Source organism: Numenius arquata, unplaced genomic scaffold, assembly GCF_964106895.1.
Source record: "Numenius arquata unplaced genomic scaffold, bNumArq3.hap1.1 HAP1_SCAFFOLD_86, whole genome shotgun sequence".
Taxonomy (NCBI): domain Eukaryota; kingdom Metazoa; phylum Chordata; class Aves; order Charadriiformes; family Scolopacidae; genus Numenius; species Numenius arquata.
The window spans coordinates 48,624-61,092 of NW_027414196.1; the positions used below are offsets into that span (position 1 = coordinate 48,624).

General features: G+C 59.4%; 1 protein-coding gene across 1 annotated transcript; it reads right to left on the bottom strand.

Moving 5' to 3' along the window:
• Positions 1 to 1,775: 1,775 nt before the first annotated feature.
• On the bottom strand, positions 1,776 to 11,224 carry LOC141477835 (antigen WC1.1-like). The gene is made up of 15 exons (XM_074167022.1): positions 10,894 to 11,224; positions 8,199 to 8,507; positions 7,663 to 7,977; positions 6,760 to 7,086; positions 6,362 to 6,673; positions 5,691 to 6,005; positions 5,155 to 5,217; positions 4,756 to 5,070; positions 4,293 to 4,328; positions 3,877 to 4,014; positions 3,055 to 3,157; positions 2,781 to 2,785; positions 2,555 to 2,638; positions 2,203 to 2,355; positions 1,776 to 1,987 (listed from the first exon to the last, which is right to left on the bottom strand). The coding sequence occupies exons 1-15, from the start codon at positions 11,222 to 11,224 to the stop codon at positions 1,776 to 1,778; spliced, it is 3,018 nt and encodes a 1,005-aa protein (XP_074023123.1).
• Between the last annotated feature and the right edge of the window lie 1,245 nt (positions 11,225 to 12,469).

Below are 12,469 nucleotides of genomic sequence, written 5' to 3' on the forward strand. Positions count from 1 at the left end.
AACGCTCCCACCAGTCTTTAAAGCGCTTGCTGCAACAACAGAAAGGGGGAATGGGGACAATGGGGACAATGGGGACTGCCACCCCTGAGGAACGACTACAGAAAGCTTTGTATGTTTTTAATTTTTTGAATTGTTCTTTAATAGATAACAATCCTCCGATAGTTCGACATTTTAATGCAAACGCTTCACTTGAGGTACGAATTAAAGCCCCGGTGTTGGTTCGTGATCCAGAAACAGGTAAGATCATGGGACCGTATCCTCTTGTTACATGGGGAAGAGGTTATGCTTGTGTCTCCACAGAAAAAGGTCCCAGGTGGATTCCAGCGAAGAACGTACGACCCTTCCGTGAATCCCTACCACAATCATCCAGTGACGACTCTGATCATCTCTTTGATCAACAAACTCCTGAACCCTCTGGGACTGTGAGCGACTGAGTCACTGACGACTAAGACACTGAGGGAGCCTCGGAGCACCTGGATAGGACCAGACTTTGACTCTTGTTACTTTGAAAGAACTTGAGACCATGACTGGGTGTCTGGTTTTGATAACAATAGGTATAAGACCCTTACCTCTTTGGGGCAGTCTTTTTCCCCCCCTCTTCCTAAAGTAAACGTGTGGGTCACATTGGCAAATTTGACCGGACAAGACACTTTGTGTCTTGCTACTGCCTCTCTTTTGTTACCTGGAGTTGCTGCTGGGAAAGCATTAGGGACTTTAGATAAGCTTGGCTGCTGGCTTGCTAAACAGACTACTCGTAATGCTACTCGTAATGCATTGTCTGGCCTTTTATTAGATGTTGATAGTGTTCGCCATGCTACATTGCAAAATAGAGCTGCTATAGATTTTTTGCTTTTAGCGCAAGGCCATGACTGTGAAGATTTTGAAGGCGTGTGTTGTATGAATCTCTCCGACCACTCGGAATCGATCCATGCCAGCATTCAACAGCTTAAAGATGGGGTCTCTAAACTCCGACAAGACAATAGTTGGGATTGGTTAGATAAACTTTTTGAAGGATGGGGTCTATCGGGATGGTTAAGAAGTTTGGTAAAGACGATTGTATATGCTTTAGCTGTTTTTATTTTTTTGTTGCTTTTTTGCCTTGTCTGTTACAATGTTTGCAAAGGATAATAGCACGCTCGATGAAGAAGGTTCTTTTTGTACAACAGGAAGGGGGAGATGTGGGACGAGGGCTGAAGAGCAGAACCCCGAGTACTGCTCAATTAACAAGCCGGGACATGTTGGAACTTGTAGGCCATAAACCATGGGAAACTGAGGGTGGTCCTGACCATAAAGGGTTAGACAAGGACCTGAAAACAGGTACTTGACAAATGTTGCCACACTGAGATGGGCAGCATTGAGATGGGCAAGTTCCTGGCGCCCTGCCTAAAAAGGCCTTAAGGACTGAGTCATGAAGCTAAGATAACTGTGTCCTCAAGATAAGCTATGGTTGATGGTGTGATAATATATCACTGACCAATCAGATGCAGCCGCGCGAGCAGTGTGTGTTCTAAAAGACCAATCAGTTTAAAACACGCAGCCAAAGTAAGCATATATAAAGAAATGATGGTATACAATAAATGAACATTTTGCTTGCATCAAGCTGTGTCCCGTCTCTCAATCGCTGCAAGTGACTTTTAATAAGAACAAATAGGGATGCACAGCGTAAAAATGGGAATAAAACTGGAGGAAACTGGAGGTGTTTTCAGCTGCCCGTGGTAAAGGGAGAGGGTTCCCATGTGTTCACAGCTCTCCCACCTGCACAGACCTCTCCTCCCTCACAGCTGCGCAGCAGGGATGGGCTCTGCTCGCCTGGGGCTCAGGGACTGTTGTGCACCAAGCTCCGCTGTCACAGCCTTTGTGTCCTGACAAGGATGTGCCAGAGACACCTCTTCAGCATCATCATAGCCCATGCTCCCTGGGGACAGGGACAAGGCGTCTCCTTGAGCTCCAGGGGCCCCGGCACTTCTGCGTGAGCCCAGGCTGCCCCCTGCAGACAGCAAGACAGGACATTGCAGTTCGCCCCATGGGCTCTCTACATCACCTTCCTCCCTGCCCCTCACCAGTCCTGAGACATTCAGCTCTTCTTCCACCCGCCATCCCTCCAAGGAAAACTCCCAGGGCAGGTTGCCCCTTGCCGGGAGGTTTGGGTGTCAGTACAGTAGCGACTTGGGTGGCACCAGGAGCGCTATCTTTCCCTCTCACCTCTGGGTGCATCCTTGGGCCCTGCTCCTTCCTCTGGCACCCTGGGCATTTCCCACTCTCCCTGACAAGGGGCAGCATCTTCCCCGGGGTCAGAAACCTCCCCGGCATCATCATAGCCATCCACTGGGTCACCTCCGTGCAGGACAAGAACATCTGAAAGCAGAGGGGAGCTGGTGACAGTGAGAAGATACAACCTGCAGAGCAGAGGACAGGAGGATGCGCAGGGACACAGGGCTGAGACACTGGGGCTGGCAGCATGACAGGAGACCCCCATGCTCTCCCCATCTCCAACAGGGACACCTCCGTCCATCACATGTCTGCAGGGAGAACAACCCCTTTCTGCCTCCATTACCGGGTGCCGATCCCAGAGCATCCTCCTCCTCGCTGACTCCAGGGTGGGGCTGTGGCTGGGTCAGGGACTCCTCTGAATAGGAGCCTGGAGAGATGCACAGCAGGAGTTATGGGGTCGGCCCCACTGACCTGGCTCATGGTCAGCATTGCTGGGGAAGGGGCACCAACAGACCGGGGGCTGCATAGGGAGGAGGGCTGGGAATTCACCCGGCTCCCCTGGGATAAACCCTCTCTCAGAGGTGCTCCCCAAGCTGCCCTAGGACAGCCCCTTCCCTCACTCCTGGGGTGTGACATGGGGTGCAGGGGCAGGAAGAGAGCGACATTCCAGCTGGGATCGGCAAAGCTGGTTGGGAGAAAGCTCCAGACCCAGGACCTGGATGCTCTTCCCCCAGACCACATGGCCCCAGCACCACAGGGACCACGGGCTGGGGGGGGGGTTGGGGAATCAGCCCTGGGTTGGGGTCATGGAAAGGGTCCTGCAGATGTGCCTCCAGGGAGGACCCAGACCCACCTGAGTGACCAAAACTCCTCCGCTTCTCCCATGCTGGGCTGTAACCGGTCTCCTCATACACAGCCTCAAGGAAGAGATCCTGAGCTCTGGAGCCTGGGGACAGAGGCAGGGCTGGCACAGGGACAGGCAGAGGGGCAATGGGACCGTACTGAGCTCCCCCAAACTGACTCCTTGGGCCAGCCCAGGACCAGTCTGACAGCACAGCCCCACTGCACTGTCCAGGCATGGCTGCCACATCCCCAGGGAGGGCAACATTGCTGCGGAGGTGCTCCGTGGCAGTGTCACGCTTCCATCACGCCTCTGGAGGCAGCGCTCATTCCCCTCTGGCCCCTGGGTCATGCCTTTAAACCTGGAGCCGCTCCCATGCTTACTCTCCACCTGGAGATGCCCCCTCTCTGTCTCATAGGTCTATAGCAGGGTCCCTGCCCTGCCAGGGGGTGGGCAGGTCTGGGCAGAGGGACAGCCTGGGGGCCCGACACCATGGAGATGGACCCTGCTGCCCCGCACTCCTCCTGTCATCTCCCTTGCCCCAGAGCCCCCTCCAGCACTACCCAGAGCACTGCCAGCCTTGCTCATCCCCACTCTGCTATTTCTCTCCTTGCCCCATCGCTAGCTCCCCTCGCCTCTGGGTTCTCTCCACCCCTTGCTGCTGGTGCCCCATGGCCAGGCAGCCGATGGGGTGGCCCATGGGACGGGTGGCAGCACACAGTCTCATCCTCCCGGCTCTGCTTGTGCCCCTTCCTGACACCCCGCAGCACCCCACAGCCCTCCCAAGAGGCACCTTCCCCTGGAACCTGTGTGGAAAGACCCACCTCTGCGCCCAGCCCTGGTGCTTAGAACTTGGCCAGCCAGGAGGGCCAGGAGCAGGCAGAGGAGGGCCCCCAGGACGATGCAGATGATGATGGGCACTGAGACTCTCCCAGTGCTGGTCAGACGGCCCTGGGTGGAATCTGTATGGGCAAGAACACGGAAGGGGCAGCACCAGGCCTGGGAGAGGTGGAGGCAGCACAGGTCCCGACCCCCCTCACACAAGGCAGCAGGGGGAGGAGGGTCCCAGAGGTGAGTGATGCAGAAGCTTCCACCCTGCTGAGTAAATTCCAACCCTCCTTAACCCCCCCCACCACCCAGTGCCTCCTCCGGGAAGTTTCACACCCCAGCAAGGAGCCCCTTTCATCCAGCTGTGGGTCTGGCCCCAGGGATACCCAGCCCTCGCGGGAGGACAAGTTACCTGCTTGGGGTGGGGATGCTGCTGCCCTCGGTAGAGCTGCTGTGGAGGAAAAGGAGAGCTGGGCTGAGAGGGTGCATGTCCGTGTACCAGGGAGCTTCCTCCCCAACACACTCTGTGTGTGTCTGTAGATGACCCTGACACATCCCACCCAAATTGTCCCTTCTCTGGTGCTAGAAAGGGAGGCCAGGACAGGGCCCAGGGCCCAGGGGCTCTGCTCTGGGTGGCAGGAAGGATGGAACAGGCAGCCCAGGGGATATCCCTGGGGCTGCAGGGCCCCATGGGCAGTGGCCAGAGGACATCCAGTTCCACCAAGGCTCTTTTCCACCTGGCACCCGGCTCCTGCACTCTGCAGGAGTCTTCTTGCTCTTGGGAGGTCAGGGCCCATGCTAGGACCAAGTAGACAGAAGGCCTTCCCCAGTCCCCAGCCAATACCCGAGCAAGGGGTCCCAGCCCTGTTGCTCACCTGAGCAGTTGACAGCAGCATCTTCCTTATGGCGGCAGGCACCGCTGTCCCCAGGCCGGGCCCAGCAGTCCTGCAGAGATGGCTCTGTGCCCCGACCCTCCACCTGCTCCAGCCAGATGGGGCCCATCCCCATCCCAAACGCAGCCCCATGCAGGGCAGACAGCGCGGGGCCACAGCCCAGCTGCCTGCAGGCCACCCGGGCATCCTGCATGTCCCACGAGTCACCACACACCGTCCCCCAGGAGCCACGGTGCCAGACCTCCACTCTGCCCGAGCACCCATCCTCACCTCCCACAGCACGAATCTTCTCCCTGTCTGGAGAAGGCAGAGAGCTCCCATGGCACCGGGACAGCAGGCAGAGCCCTGCTAGATGAGAGGGGCACACGGAGGAGCAGCTACCTGTGCAGCTCGTAGAGTTCGGGCACGGGGCCAGCAGGTCTGGGGGCGTTTCTGGGCGTCCTCCTGAAGAAAGAAATGCTGGAGTGAAGCGCCTGCTTTGGGGGACCATGCAGAAGAGAGTGGGGCGAGCTCTGCTCGCATTTCCCTGTGCCCTCTTGGTCATGGCAGCAACCGAACCCCGGTCATTCAGGGGGAAACAGGCAGAACTGTGGAGAGACCCCAATTCCTCAGCCCCAAAAAGTACCCAGTTCACAGAGCAGAAAGAGCATGTCTATGGAGGGGAGGCTCCTCTGGACTCTGTCTGGTCTCTTCTGAGACCTCATCTGGAGATGCCTCTGCCTCCCCTGGGTGCTGCTGGCAACCTGGGTGGCAACTGCTGCTGGACATGTGTGGCTGTGGTCCCGTTTGTGCCACCAACAGCAGAAGGGTCAGACACAGAAAGGAATAGCCCTTCCAAGCTCTTTCTCTGCGTTTGGCCATGCCCAGCAGGGAGCAGGAGCTGGGGTGACACTGGTGCCCAGGTGGCTCAGAATTACCATTGCAGGTGATGTGGATCTCATCTTGCACATCTTCACATGACTGTGGGTTCCAGGGAGCAGATGGACACTGCCAGAAGGAGCTGGTTTTCTCCCCACACTGCACAGCATCCAGCCACGCAGGGCCAATTACCCTGCCATAGGGTAGGCCCGTTTCTAGGGATCCTCCATCCCCACAGCCCAGCTCCTTGCACGCCAGCGACACCGTCTCTGGAGTCATCGAGTTGGAACAAATGCTCCCCCACGTCCCATTGTAGAAAACCTGCAGGCGCCCGGAGCAGCCGTCACTATTCTCCAGCCTCAGGGCCAGGAACTCTGGGAGAAAAGGCACCAAGGGGGAACAGGCTGGTCTGGGGCTGTGGGAGCCAGGACACCTCTGCACCCCCCCGGCCCTCAGCCGGGCAGGGGCAGGGGCACGGCCAGCCCTTCCCCCTTGCACCCAGGGGATGAGAGAAACCCCTGAGGGACAGACAGCCCTTCCCTTCCCACCAACCCTCAGGGTCGGCTGAGCTCCCCAGGGGCCCCCAGATGGACCGAGGATGCCTGGGCATGTGTGTCCACAGAATGGGGCTCGGTCAGAGGCGGCCAGGGACAGCCTTGGCTGTGCCCAGCTCTTCCCACATCCTGGCCTCCCCAGGACCCAGGATCCCGCCACGTCTCCCAGCAGAGACCTGAGCAGATGACGCCCGCATCCTCTTTGTGCCTGCAGTCGTGCTGCCCCCAGGCCCCGGCAGGGCAGTCCCAGAGAGCAGCTTCAGCCCCGGAGCAGTTCACATCATCCAGCCAGATCTGCCCAGAGCCTTCCCCGAACCGAGCGGAGCCGGCCACCTCCACCGCCCCTCCGCAGCCCAGCTGGTGGCAAACGACGGCAGCGTCAGACAGGTCCCAGCCATCGTCACAGACGGTCCCCCAGCTGCCCTGATGGTAGATCTCCACTCTCCCGGCACAGCGCCTCCCGTTCACCAGCCGGACCCGCCGGCTCCCTGCAGCAGGGATAAACCCCAGTTGCTGTCAAGCGCCGGCTGCCCACCCATCCCAGAGCCTGGGGGGCCTTGGCAACACCACTCACCCCAGCAAATGACCCCCACATCCTCCACAATCCCTGTAGCTGAGGCGTTCTCAGGCAGGGACGTGTTGCAGAGGGCCAGGTTGGCCTCATGCCCTGCGCACCGGACCCCTCGCAGCCCCACGGGGCCCGTCCCTCGCTCAGGCTTTGAGGGGTTGTAGGCTCTCTCTGCCTCTCCGCACTGCAGCTGCCGGCACACCACACTGGCCTCCCGCATGTCCCACTGGTCATCCAGGACTCTGCCCCACGTCCCGTGCTGGAAGATCTCCACTCGTCCATCACACCGGCTCTCTCCACCCACCAGCCGCAGGGAGGCAAAGCCTGCTGAGCCTGGGGAGAGCAGAGATGCCACGGCCATTGGCAGCACCAGGGAACACGGCACCCTCCAGGGAGGAGGGTGAGGGGGAATTTTCCAACTGAATGGGACAAGACAAAGCCTTTGCTGATGAGAAGCGAGGGCAAAGCCCAAGGGCAAAGCCCGAGGCCTCTCTGCAGCTCACACCCAGCTCTGCTGCTGCAGGGGGAGCCCAGGAAGCTCCTGCCTGGGTGGTGGGATGAGGCTCTTCAGGGCTCTCTGGGGGGGTGGGATGCGGTTGTCTGCAGCCAGAGGGACGGAGCGGAGCCCTGCAGCCCTTTTCTGGGCTCGTCCCGCAGTGTGGGAACAGACAAGCTGAGGCCTGGTCACGGCGCTGGGGCCAAAGCCACTGCCCTGGGGGCAGATGCCTGCTCCGTTCAGTCCTCAGCTCTCCCCCAGCAGAGGGGTCAGTCTGAGCAGGCAAAGCCCTCCAGATGGCTCCTGGGGAAGCCAGAGTTTCTCCAGGGAGAGACCACAGGTTCCCATGATTTGTGTGGCCCTGTCACACACAAAGGGCAACTGGAGTTAATGCAGCATTTTCCAGCACTCACCTGAGCAAATGACAGCAGCGTTGCTCCCATGGGAGCACGGCGAGGCCCTTAGCGTGGTCACTGGGCACTGTCGCAGGTCGGCTTCGGTCCCATCACAGTGGAATGAATCTCTCCAGGCAGGCCCGGTCTCTCTCCCAAAATGCTCTCCTCCAGGAATGGACTTGGCAAACCCGCAATTGAGTTGACGACAGAGAACGTGGGCATCGGAGAGATCCCAGCGGGAGGCACAGAGGGTGCCCCAGGTACCCAGCACCTGGACCTCCACCCTCCCCTCACACGCCATGCTGCCGTTCACCAGCCGGAACCCTGTGTATTCTGGGGAGAGAGAAGGTGGAGAGAGGGTGGATTGGTGCTTTTGTACCCTCTGTAGCTCGTGGAAAGGCCAGGGATACAGCACGCCTTTCTTCTCCTCCTGCATTATTTTCATGCTGACGCCCATTCCATCACCCCTCTTGTCCTCACGCCCAGCCCAAAACACTCCAAGCCCCAAGCCCCAGCACAGCCCGAGTGTTCAACACCCCTCCCTGGCTCCTTACGTGTGCAGGTGACAACAGCGCTGTTGGCGCGGGTGCAGGGCTGGTCCCCGGGGGAGCCCCTGGGGCAGGAGGCAAGGACGGATTCGTTCCTCACACACTGCAGCTCTCCATCCCAGGTGGGACCAACCCCTTCTCCAAAGTGAGCTCCTCCGGTGAAAGCCAGGGCCACGCCACACTGCAGCTCCCTGCAGACCACGTCAGCAGCTTTGGGACCAAAGCCTGAGCCACAGACAGTTTTCCACTGGTGCCCATCATGGATCTCCACACGTCCTGAGCAGCGGCTCATCCCTTCCACCAGCTGGACAAATCCTGGAAAAAAGAGCACGGCTGAGACCCCTCTGGCCCTTAAATGCCCACATCTCGCATCACCTCCAAGCAAGCCATGGCCAAACTGCCCATTGCACATCCCAGAGGAGGCTGTTGGGGGAGTGTGTTGACACAAACACACCAAGGCCCCCCAGCACCCCTTTCTCTGCACTACTCCCTGGGCGCCTGGAGCACTTAGGATCAAGGGAAATGGGCTCAGGCACTGTTGGCTGCTCCAGCCTTCTCTGCCCCACTGAGCTCAGGACCAGGCATGAGGAATCCCTTGGTGCTGCCAGAAACGCACCCCATTCCCAGGGAGGTCCTGGGCTGTTGGGGTGCTGCTGGTAGATGAGACATGGCACAGGGCAAATGTGCGGTGAGGCTGTACCTGTGGTCGGTCTCTGTGCCAGCCCTTTGCTCCAGTGCCTGCCTGGGAAACAGGGTCTTCATCCATGACCAGAGTGCCATGTTGGGCACACATGTCACCGGCCAATGGCAGAGAGCAGGAGAGCAGACAGAACAAGCCTGGCCTTTCACGAGCTCCCAGTGCAAGGGCAGGCACAGAGGAGAGCCAGAAAGCGCTGGCAAATCCAAAAGCGCAAGGCAGCCAGGGGCTGGGACAGACATGAGAAGCTGGGCAGCGGGTACAGGGCCATGTCCCCATGGGCAGGCTCCCCTGGGGTGACCCTGGGAGCAGAATGAGGTACCACGTGCCACCCTGTTCCTCTGCCCAAGCACAATTGCCCAGCCCTCTCCAAGCAATACTTTTGCTTGGGCCAAGGGACTCTTGTCTGCCAGGGGAAAACCCCCAAATTCCTCAAAATTCCTCATCCAACTCGTGCTCTTCCAACAGCCTGTGGGTGGCTGCGTGAGTCACTCTTGGCACCTCTGGCATGGGGAGACCAGGCCCTTGGTGCTGCCAGACCGGTCCTGCGTGAAAGGGAGAAGGAAGGTGGGAACCAACAGACACCGTGGGGCAGGGCAGGGGGATTCATCTGAGTCACCTCAGGGGCCAGGCAGCGTATGGGCACCCCGGGGAAGGTTCCCACTGGCTGGGGGAGGCTGTTGGGGGAGTGTGTGTGACACAAGCACATCAAGGCCCCCCAGCACCCCTTTCTCTGCACCTTCACAGCACTCAAGGATATGTGTTTGTCGCTGTAGGAGACACCACTCGGACAATCTGCTGCGGCACGAGGCACCCCGTGCTGCCCAGCATGGTTACCCCAGGACTGCAATGGTCTGCCCAGTTCAGGTCTGGGAGAACTGGCCCAGGTGATATGACTGCTGCAGCCTGCTCAACCTCTGCAGAGCTTGGGACCAGGCAGGACCATCACCTTGATGCAGCCAGAATGCCCCCAGTCTCCCAGGGGTGTTCTGAGGTGTTGGGAGGTCCCTGTTCGGGGGAGATGTCACAGAGCACAGAAATGCTGCAGATTTTATCATGACTCTTGCCTGTCCAGACTCCTCCAATGCCTGCTCAGAGGGTGTGTGGCCAGCCAGGGACACAGTGCTCTGCTCAGAGTGCACAGGTCCCAAGCCAACAGTCAGGCAGAGGGGCAGGAGAGCCTCGTGCCCCCCTGGGCTCACGCTGGCTCAGAGGGGAACAGCAGGCACAGAGGAGAGTCGGTAAGTGCTGCCAAAGCCCTTGTTTCATGGGGCAGTGTCAGGAGCCGTGGACAGGCAGGAGGGGTTGGGCATCAGGTCAGCACTGCCTGTATGAGTCTGTGTCCCAGCAGGGCTGTCACAGCCTCAGGGGCATCCTAGTGGCAGCCTGTGCTTGTGCTGATGCAGGAGGAAGCATCCAGAATCAAGCAGCTGCCGAGCTCCGAGGCCTCGCAGTGCTGGATCACACAGCCGAGCCCTGGGGACAGGCAGTGAAGGTGCCACCCTGCTCCTCCGCTCAGGGCTCAGCCTTCATCCTCTCTGAAAAGTCCTTTTGATTCTGTTGAGGTACTCATGCCTGTGAGGGGGAATGATCCAGAGGGACCAGCCATCTCATGCCATTCCTCCAAGGTGTGGTGTTCCCTAGGAAGTACTCCCCTGGTTTCTCCAACGCAGGGACCTTCAGCATTTTTGGCTGGGAACTGCCAGAATGGGTGGAGACCAGTCGATACCAGTGGAGACAATGGGGGAGGGATGGAGGATTCATCTGCAGCCCAAGATGCTGACTGAAGAGGGGCTGAGGCCCTGTGGCAGGGCTAGTACACCATGGGGTAGGCTCCCCCTGGGCTTTCTGCGGGGACTGGAGACATCAGCAATGACAGACCCAGCTCGGCAGCGTGACCGGCCACATTGGGCAGTGCTCCAGTGCCGGCTTGTTGCGCCCTGAGGGGACAGATAGACCCTTTCCACCGTCCCGGTCTCAGAGGGAAATAGGCTGTCCCCTTACCTGAACATGTCACTCCAGCGTCCCAACCATGATCGCAGTTATGTTTACCCCATCCTCTGTGTGTGCAGTCAGACAGGGCAGATTCGGTGCCTTTACAGCCAACATCATCCATCCAAATGGGGCCAGATCCTCTCCCAAAGTGTGCGTACTGAGGAGCTCCAACAGCAGAGCCACAGCCCAGCTGCTTACAAACCACTGCCGCATCGTTCATGCTCCAGTAGTGACCACACACGGTCCCCCACTTGTCCCTGTGTTTCACCTCCACTCTCCCGGCACAGCTCCTGCCGCCGTCCGCCAGCCTCACCTCCACAGCACCTTTGAACACCAACATGGGATGGGTCAGGAGAGCGCCGAGCCCAGGCCCTGCAGTGCTGGGGGAACCCTCTGCCCAGGCTGAGTCAGAGGTACCGGGGTGGGAGCCCTTTCCCCTCCCGTGCAGTGTGGGGGTCCCTGCTACCCCCACGGGCTGCACAAGGCTGGGACAGTTCAGTTTCAGCCCTTCTGGGTCACTCACCATCCCACTGCACAAGGCACCTCTTGCCACCTCAATGGCCACCTGCCCCCCGCTGCCTGCTCCTCCCCAGCCCAGCACCCCCTTAACAGCCCTGTGAACCCAGGCCTGCAGGTTCCCAGGAAAACCACCTGCCCTAGCACCATCCAAACCCACCCCCAGGGCTTTTGTGTTCCCAGGGAGCACTGAGATGATCCTGAGGATCCCCCAACCCACGTCCCTTCCTCGCCCCTGGCGTCAGCCTAGTCCCTGCACTGGGCCAGCCCCCTCAGGAAGGATGCGTCTCTACTCTAGGTGCCCTGGTCCCCTTCTCTCTGAGGGGTACAAACTGCTCTCATAGGGTCAGGGTTCGCCTGGAGCAAGGGGGCAGTGAGCAGCACACAAACCCTCCAGGGTACCCCAGAGGTTGGCAGTCCCATGGGGATCTCTGGGTGCTGCCATCACCAGCTAGGCCACCACCGGCTCCAGCAGCACAGTGCTGGGGAACAGGGGTTCCCAAAAGGGTAACCCAGGACAGGGCGTCTATGAAGCCAGCCAGGAGCAGGCTGCCCTTAACACCAGAGCCCTGGAAAAGGAGATGCTCCCTCCCACCCAGACGGACACAGGAAAGGGCACAAGTTCCATGGACTTGAGCGGCTTCTGCCCTTCATCTCAGTAGCACCTGCAAAGAAGCCCCATTCCCAGACACATCCCCATGACCACGCCAATACCCACTGGCCCTGGGCTGTGGCACAAGGGGGTAAGTGGCGCTTACCGCTGCACAGTTGTACCCAGAGGAGCAGCCAGAGCTTCGGAGGAGACAGGAGTCCCTCTGTGCCCATCCTGAGCCTCCTGCCCTGCCAGGACATCCCCGTTGCGCCACAGCTCCTGGGGACTCACGAGGACTATGACAGTTGGGGGGCAATATTTCTCTGCAGGTGCCAGCCCGGCTACAGGAGGAGCCAATCGAAGCAGCAGCACCTTTTTAGACGTTATCGGGAGCCATCTCCCCTCCGACACAGCCCAGCCCTCCAATGATCTTCTCCAGCGCCGTTCATGACCATATACGAGGGAAGGCTCTGCTGC

What these genes read in the sequence shown, in the direction of transcription:
- LOC141477835 (XM_074167022.1), bottom strand. Translation starts at nt 11,224, where the DNA reads ATGTTGGTGTTCAAAGGTGCTGTGGAGGTGAGGCTGGCGGACGGCGGC. An exon ending in CGCTGGAGTGACATGTTCAG is followed by an intron (nt 8,508 to 10,893) that starts GTAAGGGGACAG and finishes TCTTTTTTCCAG; the next exon opens with GATTTGTCCAGCTGGTGGAA. An exon ending in CGCTGCTGTCATTTGCTCAG is followed by an intron (nt 7,087 to 7,662) that starts GTGAGTGCTGGA and finishes TGCTCTCCCCAG; the next exon opens with GCTCAGCAGGCTTTGCCTCC.